At 35.8% G+C, this 21,665-nt stretch overlaps 1 protein-coding gene across 7 annotated transcripts in view; it reads right to left on the bottom strand.

Moving 5' to 3' along the window:
* The window catches only part of cyst (rho guanine nucleotide exchange factor 18 cysts), a 33,637-nt gene that overhangs the window by 9,503 nt on the left and 2,469 nt on the right, over positions 1 to 21,665 (bottom strand). For 3 of the 7 annotated variants that reach the window (XM_076412199.1, XM_076412201.1, XM_076412205.1), the window contains exons 2-11: positions 7,366 to 7,641; positions 7,131 to 7,307; positions 6,768 to 6,873; positions 5,807 to 5,978; positions 5,595 to 5,755; positions 4,073 to 4,189; positions 3,297 to 3,363; positions 3,125 to 3,236; positions 2,987 to 3,066; positions 2,819 to 2,925 (exon numbers count right to left, since the gene is read on the bottom strand). In XM_076412199.1, coding sequence (XP_076268314.1) covers positions 2,819 to 2,925; positions 2,987 to 3,066; positions 3,125 to 3,236; positions 3,297 to 3,363; positions 4,073 to 4,189; positions 5,595 to 5,755; positions 5,807 to 5,978; positions 6,768 to 6,873; positions 7,131 to 7,307; positions 7,366 to 7,641 — 1,375 coding nt within the window. The remainder of the gene's footprint in view (positions 1 to 2,818; positions 2,926 to 2,986; positions 3,067 to 3,124; positions 3,237 to 3,296; positions 3,364 to 4,072; positions 4,190 to 5,594; positions 5,756 to 5,806; positions 5,979 to 6,767; positions 6,874 to 7,130; positions 7,308 to 7,365; positions 7,642 to 21,665) is intronic. The other 4 variants (XM_076412200.1, XM_076412202.1, XM_076412203.1 and 1 more) reach the window with 2 other exon arrangements.

The raw sequence follows: 21,665 nt of genomic DNA, 5'->3' as shown, positions 1-21,665 counted from the left end.
AAATAGGTGTTAGAACGCTGACCAACTTTTAGACAGTCTGATACCACTCAAATCAAAAAATCTCAGAGTTTATATTAAAGAACTATAACTTTATAATTAAATTAAGTGTGGTACTTAATTCTAAATAGTTTATAATAGCTGAAGTTTATTATTTGTATCCTCGCGAATACAGCCCGTGTTAAGTCTTCTATCGTTCTAAAATTGAAGGGGAGTTATGTTGAATTAAAGCAAAAACTAACAATATTCCCTAAAAATCAATTATTACGCTTTTTATGCAAAAGGCAACAAATCCATGTGACCTGTAATTATGAATTACTTTGTCAAAATCAAACTAACCAAATTTATTTGATTACAAGATTGCATACAATGAAAAACAGATAAGTTATAACCACTCCAAAAGGTCCGCATACGCTTGGCAAATCTACCTGAACAATACCTAAAAAATCAAACATCTCTTTAAAGAATGAAAAGTCTAATAGGTCATGTCCACTTTTCCAGACTAACTTCAAAACCACATATAAGTGATTTGTTTCACTGAATATAAAGTTATAAATAATGTTAGCTTCCCCTATAATCAAATACCACACCTAATTATTTTAAGAAATCGCCGAAGCGTAGGAAACTTGGGATTTCTTGAGTTGGAGTAGCACGTCCTGTTCTTCAACAAATTCGCTCCAATAAAATGAATCTAGAACTAAAACGTTTTCCATTTGTCCAACCAAAATCGTCCAAAAAGCGAGAATGGTACCAATCAGCGGTGGCGAAATAGAAAGGGGCGTGCACAGAATGACTGAGGATGAGGTGAGGTTAGGCTAGGAAACTTACTTCACTCCCAGTTTGGTGGCGACCCTGCGCCATGGCGAATAGCACAGCTGGCTCCTCCTATAAAGGAGGGGTGGGGAACATATTAGCCACACCCATTATCAGTATCATATCTTTACCAAACAGAACACACAAAGACATTCAAATAAAATAGCTTTCCGTCGATGTTGTGGTTAGAGTCGATGAAAAGCTATTCAAAATATATCGAATGATACGCGAGCCTTTAACATTGTGCCGCCAGATGGCATCGACCGGCAACATCATTTCGATATATTTACACCAACATTCCTATCGCCAGAATATGAGCAACTACTGAAATAAATACACACACAAAACATAAGAAGCGAGAAAGGCTACGAAGCATAGCAGGATGAAAAGGAAGATGAAGAAAACAGTATATTGTGAGTACGACATGTATAGTGAACGTTTACCTTACACCTCGGGGCCCAGCTCGAAAACCCATCATTGTGCAGGTGTAAAGTAACGAACAACATTTAAAAATAACAGTAATAATACCAAGGGATTCAGTAATATCACTCGAAATATATACACAAATAAAAATGATCACCATTTGCTTGTTTCGTTACCATCAAACTATTTTTTTACTGTATCTAGTATCTATGTTCTAGTGTCTAACGATTAACTCGATTCTGTCGAACAGAAATTATACATCGAAATAGACGCTATAGTTTCGCAGAAAGATAACAATGCAGGTTTCAACAAGTACAAGAACTATTTGGAAGTCTCTGAGAAAATATTCTGTTACATGCCAATTCGCCAACTCTACTAAAACACAAATCAATTCAAATTAAAAAATATATATAATATATAGTAAATATATAACACAAATTTCAAATTTCTACACAGAGAACAGATAATTCATATTTTATACATGTTAAGTACATTTATGTCACTTCCAAATATCCAGTCAATATACAATCGGCGTCTCGAATATGTCAAAAGCATGACACAGAGAATGTAAGTTCTAACTACAAATTCTGACGTTTTATTCCAATTAGTAACTGTCAAAAACTAAAATTTAAAAAAAACAGATTTTTAATTGGAAACATTGGAAGAAAAATGGCCAATAAGCAACATATATTCGTATTTAGCAAACGATGCTTCTTCGGGTTATTGGTTAATTCAAATATTTCCTGAAATCAAAAATGTCCAAAAATGAACGATCCTAACTGGGTATTAACACGCTGAGAAAAATTATTAGAAAGTATAAGGATAAACTAGAGGCGTGGCTTGACAAATTAGCCACACCCACTTACCAATCACTGATATTGGACATATTAGTCACGCCTACAACATTATTTTGTATAACCTCTCAGATCAGACTAGTTCAGCTTAGTTATGATCTATTTAAAATCAGAAAAAAGAGTTAACTTAGGTTGTTTCATTTCCAATAGTAGACTTCATGGAAAAAAATTACCACATTTAAAATAGGAAATAATATTTCACATTCAGTAGTGAAAAATGTACTTCAGATAGTCCACCAAAATGCATATATGATTTTCAAAAATGTCCTGTAATATTTGAACACGCCTAATTACCCACTCAAATATGACAATAGTTAGCTTCAAAAATCCCCAATACTAGGCAAAATATCATATCATTATATCATATTTAAAAAAGATACTCGCAATAGCAGTCAGCAATATGATAATACAGAAAGCAACAGAAGCGTGTAAAAGCTAATAGAAACTATCATCAGTATGAGAACAGAAATTTCATTGGTTATGGTCATCCGAATAAAACGACATAATTTTACGAATTCTCGTGAAATACTGTACTTCGAGACAGCGCTGTAAAAACAAATGAACCTCGACAGATCGTGATATCGCGCATGACAGCAACTGAAAAAGGTCTTGGCATATTAGTCAATGATCCCGAAACACTCGGATCTCGTTCGGTTCGGCTTGTCGTGCCATCTCGCGGATATTCTAAGTAATATTCAAACTAAAAGAGAGAAACGGATTCCTACGCTTACCTCGATGACGTGGTCATGCTGTTTGGCACTGCGTTCGATCCGCGCTTGGATGACGGATTCTTACTGGACGTCAGAGGGACACCGAATCCACTGAGTTTGCTGGTGCTCTAAGAGAAAAGTTGGATGACGCTGGATGATTTTTACTGATGAATAATGAGGACCACTTACTTTGGCACCTTTTATTTTAACGTTTATACATTCGACGATGCTGTCTTTGCAGGTATTCTGGTGCACTGTGGTACCACACGCTGTAAACGAGGAAATCATCAAAACTAAGTTGTATCAAAGAATTGGGTCATAGCTCACTGTCGCAATACAAAGCAGGCTTGTTGCCTAACGGCTTGGTACACATGTCGCATGTCTGTGATGATCCGTAGCAAGCAGACACCCACTGATGGGTGAATTTCTTGGTTTTGTCCTAAAATAATCGTAACAATCAGTCATCGACAAATCGAGGCAAGTACGCCATTGTTACTACCTTCTTTTTTCTGAAAAACAGACTTCCCCTCTTCCTCCTCTTTTCGATGTGACGGTCGTACGCGATACTGAAAGTGTATGAATCAAATATATAAATAACATATCATGTACGAGTAGATATATAATTTATATATTACGATAACTTAAAGAAAATAGAAGAAATACAACCTTTTATGATATATAATTTTGAAGGCATGCCCTAAATTACTAGATCTAGTGGGCGTGGTTACATTGTGACCCACCAATTGGTGACAGCGGGTGTGGCTTCAGAACTAGCCACACCCCGTTTTACACCATTATACAACAAGTATAAAGATTGTATAACTTAATTACACAGTACAACTCAAAAAACAACCGTTGGATTTTTGACCAAGATATTTTTGAACAATACCACAATTAAAAGTATTTTGGAATATATTGGATCACTTAATAGGTCAACTATAACATACATTAAAGACCACTCAAAATTATAATCAATAAACTATCAATGTAATTTACTATGCTAACTTTAGAGTTGTACAATGTATATCAGAGTATCTAAACGAAACAAATGAGATAAGATATCTCTAGATCCTACAAGAGAAGATGGTCTACAATAGAGAAGATCGAAGTTACCTAAAAAAGATCATAAATAAATATAGCAAAAATAGACGGAGAAAACATCACAAAAAAGTTTCATAGATAAGATCGATGCAAAAAATATGACACAGAAAATACAAAGAGAAAGCTTGGAAAAAAAAAACACGAGCTAAGCATGCAGCAAGGGACGGTACTTACTTGTGGAGGTGATTGAACTGTTCCTTGTAATTGATATCGTAATGGGTATGGCTGGAACGACTGCCCTCTTCTTCAGTCTCACTCTCGGTACCACTGGGTCTGCCCCTAGACATCAAGCTAAGCACATGCAATACATTCTAGCTTATTTTTTGTGAAGGTGACTATATATGTCCCAGATTATTAAATTAAAATAATAATTAAGGAGATAATCATATTTTAAGATCGGTAGAATCAATATTTATATAAAACAGTATAGATAAGCTCAGAATGTTTTCTATATATTAAAAAAACTATCAAGTAAAAAAAAAGTTCGTCCAAATTTTTAACAAATATAATCCCCAAAATATGCGTATATTTTATTATGGAAATGTATGTATTGTAGATTTGTAAATGTGAAATAATCCAAATGAAAAATCTGGGAAATATGATGAATGAAATGCTATTTTTGCACGTCAGATATTAAAATAAATAAATCATTAACGATTCCAAAAAATAAGTCGTTTTGTTCTGACAGAAACACGGCTGTTTTCATTATTTTTTTTTGCTTAAAATAAATGTTCTTCGGATAGGACGAATTTTTCTCATTACAAGATGCAGGACACTTATATTAAATCGAAAAATAACAAGCTGAGAATCAGTCTCTTCTCGAAAACAAATATATTAAAAATGGATGTGCATACTAAAGTGAGGATTAACGTAAAAACTCATAGCTAATCAACAAAAAAACACTGAAGAATGTTTGAAAATTAAGTTTAACACGATAAACGAAGTTAATTTTTTTCTGAAATATGTTTCAAAAGGTCTCCGAAGGAAAAACCAGTTTAATATCAAGAATAAAATGATTATTTTATTATATAGGGTTGGCCATATGTTGGTTTCCTTTTGATGAGCCCTATTAACTCTATACATGCATATAGTTTAGAACAGAGTTGTTTTATTCAATGATATATTTTTGATAAATTTGCTTATGATTTTTTTAATGTAATCTCTATATCATCTACCGCGGGACATCTATTTTAGAATATAGAGAATCATCTCTCATTTCAAGTTTTCCATTGATATTCCCCCTCCACTGAGTTAAAAATGTGTTTGATTCAGAGGTGCAGTAGGTATCTACATTTCATTCACTCTAAAATTTCATCCACCAATAACAAAAACCTATTTATTTGGCTTAAACAGCTCCAAATGTCACACTGATTCATTAATGCGTTATTATGCTTGATTGGCTGTGGCCAAAAGCGGTATCAGCCTCATTTTTGTCTGGACAACCGCATCAAGACTTATTGTCTGATAACACTTTTTTAATAAACTACAAATATGATGGCTCATCCTATATAATCTCTAACAAAAAGATGATTATGAAAAATGTTATTTAATTAAATTTTAATTGAACCACTTGAGTATCATCTTCAAACATTCCTCTGGTAACATGATAAAACACGTGACTGAATGTGTCAATGTGCGTCGAAAAATATTGATAAAGAAAAAAACGATGACAATTGTAAATTGTCGGTTAACTCACATCGGTAGGGTAGGTTGGCCGCCGGCTAGGGTGGGTTCGGGCGCCAAGTCCCTGACGGCAATGATCGATGGCGTGGACACCGATTTCTGTAGGGGGAGCCTCTGAGGCAACAGCCGTAGCTGTTCGGCATCCCGCTTAGCCTTGATCTTGTTGAAGTCATTCTGAAATTCGAACGATCGATAAGCGGAACTAGAAAAAGACGGGGACAGTACTTGTAAGTCCGCTTCGTTCAGAGAATGAGTGCTGGCGCCGCCGGTGGAGGCTCGGGTTCGGTGCCTGATGATGATGGGGGCGTCCGGTCCTAGCAGTCTGACCGTGCTGCCGTCCACGTTGTCGATGAGCGATGACTCGTCCGCTTCCGACTCCATGGAACTTAGGGATATACTGTCGAAAAGAGAAGTACATTTACGGTAAAGAGGAACTTGTTTTGATGTTGTATAGCATAGACCAATGCTGAAAAAACCTTTTTAATATTGTTTGATAATTTCTCACATTTTAACTTCAATAATTTGGTCAACAAAATGGATCTACAACGTTTCCATATTTGATATGGAAGTGGGACAGCAGAGTACTTGATCGATATTGATCCAAAAACCTTGATGTCCAGTAAGAAGAACATTTTGCATGAAACTTCAGTAGATCTCAAGAAGATTCATCCATCACTATTAGGTATACAACTTGGCATAATGAAACAATTTGTAAAAACTTTGCCTAAAGGTGATTAATGTTGATCTATATATCTATATCTTGTTGGGTCTGATATTCGTAAATTGGTGTATGTGGCTCCAACTTGGAAAAAAATCAGTAGAAAAGAAAAGGAGACTTGGATATAAATTAAGGAAACTGGGATTAAATTTTTGTGTAATGTGAAAGCTTCTAACTATAAACTTATTGTAAGTTGCCTCATGAACCTTGAAGTCTACTACTTGTCAAAACATGGTCTGAGCGAAGAGCAAGGACAACGATTACATCAAGATATAAAAGACATGGAGAAACAACACCAGTGGCTTTGCATGGATGATTGTAGTTGATCACTTCATACAATACAATATCAATAAAAATTGGTATTTCATATAAGATTTAGATGAATGAATTCAAAAAGTATTTACAAACATTTTTATTGGTCTGCGCAAAAATAATGGTAAAACCACCAGTTGATTATATCGATCTTACCTCCTTTGTCTTGTATGTTTGACTTTCCCGGTTCCAGACAAATCTTCCAGGGCCGTCCATGACTTTCTTCGTTGGGTCTCCGGCTGTGACAGCCAGTCTTGAGTACCTGGAAATGTTAGCATATTTTAAAAAGTTCACATAATGCTGTTCCATCCTTACTACGGTAAAGATATGGGACAGTACTATATATAGCAGTTACAGCGGTCAAAGTGTTAGTTATATAACCTTGTTTTACATGTAATTCTATGTTTCTGCATTAGAGAAGTGTCTAAGAATGTATGAAAAAAATATGAAGTAAATAAAACAATTGCTTTTGTTTTATTTTAACTGTAAACTAAGCATACATGATGGTTACGAGCTTACCACTTCCTTTGCGACTGGGCGGTTGATGTAATGGCGAAGAACCCAACGAACCACCTAAAATCTCCGGCTCCTGACCAGCTTCGTTGAGTATCGGACAGCTTGCGCTGAGCCTAGCCACTTGCGCGAGCAGAGGGTTCAGAGCGAACGCAGCGAATTCTCGGGGATTATGTTGGTAATCTGTCAAAAGAAAGACGTTGAGTACGGGCGTCGGCTTGGAATGTTCGTAGGGTCTTACTGCTACTCGATGCCGTGGCATTTCTCATCAGCTGCACGGTCTCGTGCAGCTCCCGCACCTGCTGGAGACTATCCTCGAGAACGGAAGCGTACGCCCGTGGGGCTGCTGCCGGCGAGTGAGGCGTCACGCTTATGGTGGGTAGGGGCCCGGCTGGAGGCCGTGGCGCTGTGGGCAGCATCGCGTCGGACTCACCGGAGACGGCGCTGTACACCTGGGGGTAGCTGGTGACGACGTCCTCGTCACTGTCCGCCTCTCCACCGCTTGCGCCGCATTCATCTACGAATAAATCAATGTTTTAATGCAAAATATTGGTATATATTTTTGGCCGTGCAAAACTTAACTCTAAATTCATGTCTGATCTATGAAAAATAAGTAATGTTTCAATAACCTTTGTTTTTGATAATAGATAGCGCTGTCAGATAGGTCGTTATGGCGAAAACCCAAAGTAGTGGCTATTTCTGAAGCATCCTAACAGGTATTCGATAAACTTCGGTAGTTTCCGCCTGATTTTGCGACGTTGTCATTTACAAGCAATCGAGAGATAGAATCCAACGAACTACAAGTTATTTTGAATTTGACCCTGCCACTGGTAGGTTTGTTTTGTAGGGATAAGAATTTCGTTATTTATAGTTTATTTGTTCTTGTAACACTGTTCATATCTTGGTCATAAATGATAGGCAATAATGGATAAATAATTGATTTGTAAATATTGTCAAAAAAGCTACTATAACTACTTGCAAATTTGAGCATAATCGACCAAGAATTCACAAGAGTGTATCAAAGGTGAGTTATTAAAATCAGTTAAAAATATGATTGCAACCAAACTAGCTGCTAAAATTCCAATGGATGCTATATTGGATGAACAAAAAAGTTGATAAATCTAGATTTATCGACTCGTAAGGATTTATATAATATATTATTTTATATTCAGCAAGCAAACCAACTGAACTCCAGAGGAACAAAACATAAAAGTCACGCTACGAGTACCAAAGCATGGGTAAAGGAAGAAATAAAGCAGATTTTTGTTAATCTTAATATATTGAATAATTTTAAAGATAAATGGATGATTTTGTTTTTATTTTTGATAAATAAATTATATTTGTTATCTTACATGTTGTTTTATTTTCTTTTTTTTCCTTTTAAAATTAAATATGTTTATAAAAGGTTAAATAACTTAGATATAATATATAAACTTAAAATAATAGAATTCCAACTTTGGTTTGTTATAGTAGTGTTTATATAATCAAAAATAATTACGTATTGTTTTATTTTCTCTTTTCTTTTAATTATTTTTAAATGAAATATGTTTATAGAAGGTGCTTCATATTACATTTTTTATATTATAAGGGATGAAAAATATGTAATGTTAATTAGTAAAATAAAAAGAAGAAAATGCTCCGAATTTACCAGGGATTTTACATTTTTATAAACTGAATTTGGCAATACGTTCGACGATGTTGATGACGTGCATTGGCTGTTTTATTGGAAGGAATTCTCGTTCTTGATTACCCAAAATATCTCTAAAATTCGATACATAACTTGGATCACATTCCGCCTGGAAATTCTGACTTGAAAAAGGGGGCACCTGAGAAAACAAGCCAGCAAACAAATAAATAGGATTTAATTGTGTACGAGGCGGTGCTGACCGAGGCGGTTTCCTCGTAAAATTTTAATTGGTTTTGGGAACGTCACAAATATGCATTCCATTTTTCCTAATGGTCGTCCTAACGCGAAAATTCAATTAATCAAAAATCAGCTTTATGACTGCCAGTTTTGACCACCAAAGTTCATTAATCAGTTCCAAATATACATACATACATATATATATATATATATATATATATATAGAGCTTTATATATATATATATATATATATATATATATATATATATATATATAGCGGAGAGATGGAGGAAGCTAAAGACGATACTACCTTCTATAACAAGATTTGAACAATTTTATTGCTTTTATTACCATTTATGTGAAAATGAAAATTTAAATAAAACTAATAGGTCTTTATGTGCTATGAATTAACACTACTTTTAGAGCATCATTACTTACTAATGTAACCCTCTTTTTCAAGGAAACTTAATAAGTCTTATACACTTCCTTCCTTAGTACTTTTAGTTATTGAAAAACCAAATAAAATTCCATAAATATTATATACATTACAATATTTTTACTATTATATTATGCATCTTGTCTAATTCATTTTGTCTGTTCTATTAATTTACTAATACTATATTATTTTCACCGATTTAACAATTAACTTTTATTTTTATTTATACACAGATATAAATGAAAATTACCCAGTATTACTAACTTATTAATCATATAAACACATAAGTTATTACGCATTGTTCGATATCACCAATCATTTTACCACTTGTTTATTTTCTTTTAAAATATCAACAGACATTAAAATTAGTAAAAAGATAATCAAATTATCCCGCTCGGTGTTTTTCGGTTCAATGATTCATTTTCTATCGTCGCGCTGTCCATAAATATATAATAAATTGGTGCTAAACCAGTCGAGAAAATGAACAAGCTTTGTTGTATACAAACAAATTGACTTTATTAAGCATATTTTTATAAAACTTTTAGATACAACAGTTGACAGTTTTGCATAAAAGATGACAAAAGAAAAACATTAAAACAAAAGAAACACCAATAGATCAGTAAATTACAGAAAAACAATAAGGAAAATATTCTTCAGATGTCAATTTCTTGGAGGTAACTGATTAGAGACGTAATCTTCTGACTCTGACTATCTAATGGTTCCAGCATTTTCAATTAGACTAATAATAAGCGGCAATTTTAAATTTGCCAAATCACGCGCAAAGAGTCAAAACAACGTTTGCCGGTTTTTAACCTGTAATTATTATTATCACTAATGTTTTGAAGAATTTTGCAAACGTTTGACAACCAGGCGAATTTTATAGGTTACGTGTTCGAACGTATCAGACAGCGATGTATCTCTTTTAAGCTATAATAAAATGAGAAATGAGTAATGTATGATTTTAAAATGAATTTAGAATTTTCGATAGACAATACTGTCGACATATTAAAGACGTGAATTCACTGTTTTATTTTGAATAGATTACATGGCGTAGTGAGAATTAGTAAGTTAGAAAATATTATAAGTGGTAAATAAATAACACATAAGCTGAAAACCCCCGTGCCTACACATAGATGGCGCTAGTTTTTTCAAAAGAAAACTTAAAATTTCACGATATTCTACTCACAACTTTGTGAGTTATTTGTGCTAAAAGTGACACTACTTTTATTATTTCCGAAACAGTGGATTAAAAACAATTTCGTGTTTTAATTTTACACTGCTTCTTGATGGGAAAAATGCCGTTTAGGCGACGCAATGGGTTGAAAAAGTCTTTAAGGACTCCGCTCTATCGGCAAAAACAATAAAACGTTGATTTGCTGACTTCAAACGTTGTCGTAGAAACTCCGATGATGCAGAAAGAAGTGGACGTCCAAATGAGGTGGTAACATCAGAAAACATCAAAAAATCGACAAAATCGTTTTGAATGATCGAAAAGTGAAGTTGCGTGAAGTTAGCTAACATCGTAAAGTTATCAAATGAGCGTATTGGTTTTATATTGTATGAGCATTTGACTATGAGAAAACTCTGTTCAAAGTGGATGCCGCGTTTGCTCACTGTTGGCCAAAAACAAGAACGTGTTGATGATTCTGAGCATTGTTTAGTCATATTGAAACGTAACAAATTGGAATTTCTGCGTCGATATGTGACAATGCATGAAACATGGTTCCATCATTTCACACCGAAGTCCAATCGACAGTCATCCGAGTGGACAGCAATTGGTGACAGGCTTATTATGAGGCAAATAAACAATTACTTGAAAATAATTAGTAAACCAGTATATCAAAATATTTTTGTCATCGCAGATATAAACAAATAAAAAAGGGAACAAAAAAACGAGTAGAAAATGTGAAGGAAGGGAAGAAGAAAACATCCCACTATTCCCGTTAAGAATTAATACTAATGTGTTTGATAAAAATACATATTCAGTAAGTTTCACGACCAAGTTTTCCTATTGGAGGAGACAAAAAAAACCTTCTCCTTTGTCAGTCGGCAAAATTGTTTTTCTTCTTGCCTCGTGGGACCGACCGAGTTTTCCAGAGATGAAAAGGAAGCCAGTCCGTCTCGACAAACAACTTTTTCGTCGCAGTCATGGCCGTCCAGCGCTTGTTTTGACGAAAATCGACGCTTACACGACCCGAATCACTCGTTGACGCTCATTAAATTAGTGATATTTTCGTCGTGTGTATGTATGAATGTATACACTAACGGCAAGAATGAATCGTACCGAATATTTTGGATTGTTTCGAAAAAAATTTCGGAAAAACGATATTCTCGGAACCGCTAAAAATAATAGTCGAATATTTATATTTAGCCTGATACATAGCGTGTCATTATCTTGGAAATGACATGAATGACATTTCGAATGTACGTAAACAAAAATATAAACTCGAGAAAAAAAGTAATTTCGGTTTTTCTTTATAACGAAAAAAAACTACATAATTTTCAGGAATATGGAAAAACGTCTTTATTTGAAGTATTGGCCATTTCATTCTATACACCTGGCTATACATCTTTCAGGCAATTTATGGATACTATCAAAAAAAAACTGTTTCCCCTTTGAGCAATACCATTCATCGAACCATTTTCTAACTTCTTCGGAACTGGCGAAGTGCCGCTCTGAGAACGCGTGTCCCATTGATATGAGAAGTTGATAGTCGGACGGGGCAAGGTCTGGAAAGTACGGCGGGTGCAATAATATGTGCTGTAAAATCACTTTACCGAGTCTTCGGACTCATCCTGGGCGTTCCTTGACCAATGCATGGTTCAAATTGACCATTTGATATCACTAGCGATCACTATTAACTGTTCCACAGGGTTTCAACAGTTGGAAATACACCACACCAGCCTGCTCCCACCAAACACGCAGCATTGTCTTGCAACCAAAACGATTTGGCCTTGGAGTCGATCGGCCGGCTTCGCCAGGTGATGACCATGATTATTCACATCATTATTCTATGCAGAAATGACTTGCGATCATACCTTTGAAGTAGCCTTTCAGGCGATTTTTCCATTTTCCATTTGTCTGTCATTCAATTGATGTGCAAGACAAACCACGCTTCGCATGTTTTTAACTTTAGATTTTTTTGTTCTGGTCTAAAAACCAGGCGATGGAATGCATGACGCATACCTGGTCGCGGAGACTTGTCCTGGAGTGACAAGTTGGACCGGGTTATGTGGGACTGCCTCTGGGCTTACCAATACACTAAACCGAAACCGCCTCACAGTTGACCCCTGTGGATCGCTAGTACTACTGTATTAAATTTGATATGGCACCCGGGCCTGAGCACCTGATCGGGCTGTCGTTATTGGGCACGAGGACCCGGCGATTCTATTGAGTCGCGAACTTGAGTTAACACACGACTGGATACTATCATATGCAGGCAAAAGTTGACTGCAGCGACGGATGAGGTCGTTTCAGCCTGGAAAAGGGGGAGGTTAGCGGTGCTAAGCTCCCAACATGTCGACGAGCTCGCGAACAAGCGCGTTTTCAGAAGAACTTGAGAACTTGCTGTTTGTGGAATCATCGACTATGAATTTGATTATTTCGGACAAACGATGGAGCGTTTAAGATTCTCCTGAGGAGCTTATTTTGGAAAACTTGATGCCGTTTCAGCTGGTTGGGTGTAGGGACCGAATTAACATGTTGTAAAATAAGAATTTGATTGAGATGGGAAGTAGGCTAGAAGGGCAGATCAGAGAAGATAGCAGGTTTGCTATCCTCGAACTTTTCTGGATTGCTTTCTGGATTTGGGAATGCCAACCGAACCGTCGGTCGAAGTGGAGACCTAGGTACGTGACGTTATCCAGCCATGGAATCAAGGGGTGGATTTACAAGCTACAGAATTTGAACTAAACCGCATGATCGAGCTGCTTCCGTAAACGTTCAGGAATTGTAATTTCGAACCTGGCGGCCGTGGATTTTAATTTTAGAGCATGCTCTCACCTGACTTTCAGCTGTTTTTTTCTTTTGCAAGCATGCTCCAACCATAACAACACGCGAAACGTAGTTTCGACACTCCAAATGTGATTATTTCAATGTTCCGGTCAAAGAACACCCTAGCAGACGGAAAACATTTAAATATTCAATATATAGATAGTAGACAGACAATGGTTTGACCAGGTTGGTGCAGCTATGATGAACAATTCATTTCCAGTGCCACCAAAAACCACAGCATCACCTTCCTTGGTACTAGTCCCAAGCTACGACCACCATCTTTTTCACATATTATAGTCTTACGTAATAACATTTATTTGATCTATTAAATGTTTCACTGCTAGTTCATGTGTAAACCAAGCATTAAGTTTCTTTTGATATCCAGTCTTATGTGAATGGTTCAAAGCTGTTTTATTCTTCACTTTATTGACATTTTCAGCGAGTGACCGATAATTATTGGCTTAAGCGTTCATCTCCATAACCACCACATAGTTATCTTTGTTGATAATGGGTAAAAGTTTACTGTGCAGAAGAAATTATTAGAACAATCACCATCGCTAAAGTGACAGTCAACCAACCTCTCAATGATCCTTCTTACTCTCAGACCCGTTAATTACAAAAGTCATCTCTTTAGATGATCAGTTCCTTTTGCGTGAAAGTGGAATGAGAGACATGGTCGATATGTAAACAATCTTCTGGTTTCCGTAACGACCCGGCGTCCTCTTTACCAACTACCGACACTGGGTCTGTAGTTTTAATTAAATAAGGAAAACATGGGAACAACTTTATTCGACGCATTAAATACCAACAACAATTCTTTTGTTCGGCCGATTCTCAACGGAATCACATTAACAGTTGCCCTAGTCGATGTTATCTTCGGTGCCGCGAGCTTCGCTTCATCATTGTTGTTCGGACGAGGAATTAACAAGCTTGTACGGTGAGAGCATAACACACAATATCGCAATTTATTTTAATACGTTCTTCTCGCCGAGGAGAAAGTTTGGCTATTGAGAGTTTCGCAAGTTCCGATTCGAACGGTCATCAGACGGAGGAGTGTTTGGAGGTTACTGCATCGACCTTCAAAGAAAAACATTTATACAAACATGTAATCCCATTGTCAAAACATGTTCGGGCACATTTCCCCAAAACGATTTCGATTCTCGCCATTAATAGTTTATTTCTGTCTTGTGTCGACCGAAAATAGATCCCTCAAAGTAATAAATTGAGTGTTTAAAGGAGAAAGAACCTGGTCGAAGACATTCTAGTTGAATACCACGGTGGTTTGAAGGGTTTGTTGAGTTTTAGTTAGAAATTCCCCCAAAGCAATAGTGTAAAATTTAAGAAAATGCATTTTGTAAACACCACAAACTCAAGCACAATAATAAGACAGTATAAATGACATTTGTGTCAACTTAAAAGAAGAAGAATTTTACCTATATCAATATGTTTAAACGAAAAATCTTCTACTACCCGTTATTTTGAGCAGAATTTGCCTTTTCTGATTACAACCAATAATATTTCAATCAATATCGAGACTGATCTCAAAAAAAAAAAAAAAAGAAAGAAAACAAACACACCGAGAACCGATTCGAAATTAATAATTTATTCATTTAACAGGCCCGGAATAATTGGATTACGAAGGAATAAGAAAAGTGCGAACCTCAACCTTATCACTGACGTCGTCAAACGGCGGCGGTGATCACCCGACGACGAACTAACGAGGGGGGTAGAACGCGACCCGCAATCAAGTAGGCGACCGAATATTTACGAATTCCTGTGAAAAACACGCCATCGCCGCCTCCGTTTCATTAGGCTCTCATTCCCGAAATCGTTTTTTCCACTAATTTCGATCTCGCGTTAATTGAATTGAAACTCTCGAAAAAAAAAACAAAGCGGGCCAGAGTAAACGATCGGCGATTGTTTGGCGGCCGAGGCGTTGGCGATTTGAAACAAGCGAAACAAGTGAAATGATCACAAACATAACACGGTAAACATGGATTTCTTTAAACATTGACCTGGTTAATATCTCACCGGGTGAGGTTTGTTTCCTGTTGTTGAAAAGACATAACAAACGGTGTAATAATTAAGATCTGGCTGTCGCTACTAATTGGAATAGTTTCAGTAGCTTCTTTAAGACTTTTAAATAAATAGTTCCCATGATTTTACAAAAAATGGTGTAACTAATACAATATTTCTGTGTTCCCTCAAAAAAATCGCAAATAATATAAATATATAATAGTTATAAATATTTACCGCTTAGTTATTTACTTGAATTAAACTTTCTGGATGTGGGATTATGACTCAATGCTGACCATTACCTAGACATGGTGATGAGAGTGCAAACAAGTAAAGGTGAGTATATAATTAATATAGAATAACTGAAGAAAATCGTATCGTAAAGATGTATGTGCATAGATATGTATGTAATTGTTCAGAAGATATATGAGCATTTCGTTAAATTTTACAACAAGAAAATAAATACTAACCGTTTTGCAGATATGGCAAATGCATTAGAGAGAATGCAGTGGCTAAATCTAATTTTATGAAGAAAAATGTACACAGGTAATAACAGAAGAAACTAATGAGAAATACAGAGATATCAGAAAGTTTCGACGAACGAATTTGAAAATGTTCTCTAATAAAAATAAAATACATTACTTGGATGAACCATTATTAATTAGGTATACTATTATTACTAGGTATACCATAGGTGGCTTTGAACGTAAATAGAATAAAATAACTCTAACCTATAAACTATTGTGGCTGTTTAAATAATTGTAGTTTTAAGTCCTCCGATAACATATGCGTTAGATGTACCGTAATGTTAAAATAAATTATATTTGATAACATTTTTCACAGTTACATATCGAAGTAAAATAAACTAAAATGCGTTATAATACTTTATATAGACTAACAAGTCAATTGAAAAGTCTCCGGCCTACCATAGTAAAACACATTTTTTGGCAAAATTAGTTTTTTATATTCACGCATTTATACACGCATCTTTTGAGGGTTAGGGCTAACTAAAAAGTAGCGCCATCTATGTGTCAGGCCGGGGACTTTTCAATTGACCTGTGTTTTTATTTCAGGCGTAAAATGATATTGAAAAATAGTAACGGAACTGACGTTAGATCGGTTCTTTGATTTGAACTTCTCAATTCCTGATCTCAGCAATCGTAAATCGACCCTGGTAACATCGATCAATTAAAATATTCGTAACACAAAGCTGAAGCTCCCGACGGATAAAAGCGATTAGGTCGCGTCGAAACAAAGCGCCCCGAAAAAAAAATGTAAACTAGGTGAAAACGGCGAGAGCGCGTCACTTAGCCCCTGCCGACCCGTAAGGGTTACGGTACGGCGGCCCAGGCCGGCGACCAATCAAAAATCCGCCATAAATCAAACGGCGTCGGACGTGAATCTATCGTTGTCCTTCGGAGACCTTTGATAGCGGCGGTCCGGGCCATCAATCCGGCGAAAATAAAACCGAAGCGGGGCTTAATCTGTCGCTTTTTAGGAAGACGTGTGTGCCACATCAATATTTCATCGACGTTTTTCCCACGGAAAACTTTCGGCGCGGCAACGAAATGGGTCAAGGCCGGGTTCCGGAGCTGATATTGTTTGCTTGGTACGGCGGAGACGACGACGACGAGGTGAAGGCGGAGGACGGGAGTCCCCGAGGAACCGGCGAAGAGAAACAACGAAAACCGATATAATCTGACCTGAAATGAATCGTTGAAAACAAAAATTTACACCGACAGGACGTCCCCGATCATTTATTATTAGTTAAAAGCACATAGCTCATATATCTAGTTATTTTATGTTAATATGCCTCTTCAAATCCAAAGACTAAAGCTATAATAGCCTTTTATTAAAATTTGTTAAAATACAGAAACTTTTTAAATTTATATTATTCAAATGTACGCATAATTTGCAAGATCTAGCAACGTTGCAAATTTAAATCCTTGTGCACATACCATGAGTCTCCAGAATTGAACTTTTATCAAACCGAATTTTACAGGCTCATTCCGTTACATATTCCGACGCATCAGATAGCATTCTGTCTCTTTTTAGGGAGAGTAAAATAAGAAGGAAAAATCCGCATCATATATGACATGCATTGGCTGTTTTATTAAAAGAACTATATATATTGCACCATTTTCATGAAATCAAAGATAGTTTTCGGCTTTTAAAACCACTGGGTTCAATAATGCCAAGAAGAACGAAAATCTTGCTCGTTACTTTTCACATATTTTGTATTATCAGGCATACAAATAAAGAATCACTGCAACTTAACCATAAATAAAATAATAAAACAATAAATAAAACAGTATCAACTCACTAAAAAAGGAAATAAGGAAAATTTCTTTAAAAAAATTAAAAGCATTCTTTATTAGAACGTATTAGAAGCTATAAAAATATTCTGTACGTCCTGTCATCAAAGATATATTCAAGTAAAGTACGTAAGTCTACCATTCTTAATAGTGGTTTATAACACGAAGCTATGCAGTAACTATAAACCTCCTCAAAATCGAGTTCACCTCAAAAAATCAGGAAAAAGTGTTTGTATCAGCTTTTTGCTTCAAAAAAAAGATAGTACACATAGCCCTCGCACAGATGCACAAATCATCAGAAAAATCGGTAAATTAAAGAACGAATTGTTGCAACATACACCATATTCGTCCGATTTTACAACTCCAGAAACTTGGCTGTTCTTTGTTTAACAGCACAAGACCATCATATAAGTACATATATTTAAATTCAAGAAAATTATACACAAAAACCCACAAGTTCTAAAATAGTAATTTAAAAAAAAACAAATGAAAACACCGCACGATAAAAAAAACCCTTCGGGCACTGTAACGTGTACTCATTCAACGATTCTTATCGGTTCCAACTTTTCAACGTTTTTAATAACTAGGTTACCATTCATTGGGATAAAAAACGGCGAAAAAAACAATACATTACAGTCGCAGGCGACCGTAAACTGCAAGAAAAAAACGTGACATTTTCAAAGGTCAAAGGACGACTAACGCCGATAACGTCGTAGTTTTGCGGCATAAAGTCCTTCGTTTAATAATACAGAAAAACCGAAATTACTTTTTGTCCAACGCCAATAACTTTTAATTGGCAAACAGAAATAAAATATTCGATATTGTCAGTTTAATGTGTCAAAAATAATAATAACTCTGAAACAAACAAACCACGGCTAGCCTGATTCATTCGAAGACGAACCGTACTTGCCTGTTTTGATGGGAAGTTTGACGCAGGCCTATAAAAAAATTAGAAAAAAATCCGGTGCCTACTATAATTTTTGGATGGGAAAAATCCGGCGAGTAAGCTTACTGGTCGCTCTCGCTCAAATGTCAATCATTGATGTCGGTAAAAGTTTCGCGGGTTCGCGTGTTAAAAAACTCAACGGAATTATAAAAATTCTCCGGTTAGTAATCGACGATATCGGGTTAACAGGCGGTCTTATATTTTTAAAATCGCCGATATCGACGTAGAGCTGCTGTTCGGAATATAGGCAATAAATTAAAACATTAACTGCGGTTCGGTACGTAACAAACTACATAAAATATTATGGTAAATTTGTTAGAGACGCCGCGATTTATACAAACCATACTCCATGTTTATTTGATTCCACTTGGGAATAAACTATTAGGTAAATAGTTATCGTTCATTTTATTATTCATTCTTCTAAAAATACCCATCCGTAATCAGTGGAGTGTTTTTTAAAACTTACATTGAGACTGATGAAGCTAGCGGTTCTTCATGTTGACAGATAATATTAATGTCAAATATATGTAGTAAAGAATAGATGTCAGATGGAAGGGAAGTTGAAAACATAGAGTATTACATTATAGAGGTTTAACAGCTCAATTGAAAAGTCCCCGGCCTACCACAGTAAAACACATTTTTTTGGCAAAATTAGTTTTTTTTATTCAACATAATTCCCTTCAAGGGTGATACACTGATTATACCGACCATCCGACTTTTCGATACCATTTTTGTAGTACAATTTGTCCTTTCGCTCAAAATAGGCCTCAGTTTCTCCGATCACCTCTTCATTCGACGAAAAATTCTACCCAGCGAGCATTCTTTTGAGATCTGAGAAGAGGAAATAGTCGCTGGGAGCCAGATCTGGAGAATACGGTGAATGAGGAAGCAATTCGAAACCCAATTCATGGATTTTTGCCATCGTTTTCACTGACTTGTGACACGGTGCATTGTCTTGGTAAAGCAGCACTTTATTTGTTTTCAAAAGCGGCCGTTTTTCGGCGATTTCGTCCTTAAAACAATCCAATATGTCTATGTAATAGTCGCTGTTGATGGTCCTTCCTTTTTCAAGGCAGTCAATGAAAATTATTCCATACGCATACCAAAATACAGATGACATATACTTGCCAGCAGACTGTTGTGTTCTCCCACGCTTTGGAGCGGGTTCATCGTGTGCAGTCCATTCGGATGACTGTCGATTGGACTTCGGAGTGAAATGATGGAGCCATGTTTCATCGATTGTCACATATCAACGCAAAAACTCGAGTTTATTACGCTTGATCATCTTCAAACACTGCTCCGAATCATCAACTCGTTGTTTTTGGTCAAAAGTGAGCTCGCGCGGCACCCACTTTGCACAGAGCTTTCTCATACCCAAATATTCGTGAATGATATGATGTACACGTTCAGTTGATCTCTTTAGAGTTCTGCTATTTAGTTCATTTTGTGGATTTTTTAAATGCTTTCGTCGGTAACAACCTCTTTTGGGTGTACAGTGCGTTCATCGTCTTCGGTGTTCATTTCACCGAATGGCTTGTGACTACTTAACCAAGATAGGTTAAGTAAAGAAATACGAAAAAGGGAAAAGGCGCTATAGACAATTTTGATTATATTTGCCAAAAGATGTGTTGTGTTAATTAGGTTGCAACTCTTTATATTTACATTTAATTATTTTTTATTTATATAAATTATTTGTATAATATATTATTATTATCTTTGTCGGGCGCGCCTTCTCTGCTAAGACCACACAAAACAATTATTAAATTATATGTATTCAGTTAACACTCTATATACTATTCTATGGCTAACTATTGACGTTGACAGATAGCATTAATGTCAAATACATGCTGTAAGGAATACCTGTCCGATGAGATGGAAGTTGAAAAATGACAAATTTACTTGACAGTCGGTGTTTCTTCAAGAGATTGCTGACGAAATCCTCAAAATCATTATTGTATAAACAAACAGAGCTGTCAAATGTTGAGCCTCGCAAACTGACACGTAATAACAGAGAACTGATGCTAATACCACTGTGGAAGAAAAAATCGAAATACATATAAATTCTGTCACCTATTATTCATCTATCATCTTCATAGATTTTCTCCGTTGAGAAATTCTTCATCCGATATTACCACATGAAACTCCCTCTCCTAAGCATCTCTTTATACCTTTACATATTAAACAATGTTTCTGTGTATTAAAATCTTAAAACCTTCCTATCCTAGACACTAACTCTTCACATCATTTTTTCTCAACACCTAAGCTTCATACACCATCCTTGATTACTATTCGGCATACCTTTTCATTCATGCCTCTTCATTGTTACTAATGAATCTAATCCCAGATATTCAAAACGATTCGTTCTATCGAAGCCGTACTGTTAAAGCTTATTGCTTTAATCACTGAATATTTTGTGAATATCTTCACCGATACATAATCCTTGTTGCTTTTTTTACTTCCTCGGTTTACATCCTTATTGTTAGACGGTCGATACAGGTGAATATTTACTGTTCTGTCCGACATATAATTCCTTGTATACACACCTGACTATCTCTAGACAGACTACTTGTCAATATATATTTGAAATAGCAAATCTTTATAAGGAGAAGGCAATTACAATTCAGACATACAAGAAAATTATGCCAAGTGAACCAAAATCTCAATACAACCGCCACAACCACATCCATATCGATGTATGACGTCCAGCGTTGGTGTACGATATCAAAAACAATTTTATTGAACCAGGTTTGTTGCGTATAATAGCATAACATCATTTAATTCGGCAAAAATTCATAAAATGTTCTAAAAGACTATTTAAATAATTCCAAAAATCCAAACAATCGACTTGTTCCTGTCGAATTCACGTTCGGTGACAAAAATCGAGTTAAATTAGATAACGCGCAGACATGAACACCAATACACAGGGAACTGAATAATCGTCGGTATACTGATGCTTCATAACAACATGAA

This window comes from Rhynchophorus ferrugineus, unplaced genomic scaffold (genome assembly GCF_030347505.1).
Source record: "Rhynchophorus ferrugineus isolate W39M unplaced genomic scaffold, kcgeb_rfMv2 rfM8, whole genome shotgun sequence".
Taxonomy (NCBI): Eukaryota; Metazoa; Arthropoda; class Insecta; order Coleoptera; family Curculionidae; genus Rhynchophorus; species Rhynchophorus ferrugineus.
The sequence above is the reverse complement of the archived record's forward strand: the minus strand, read 5'-3'. Positions and strand labels throughout refer to the sequence as shown.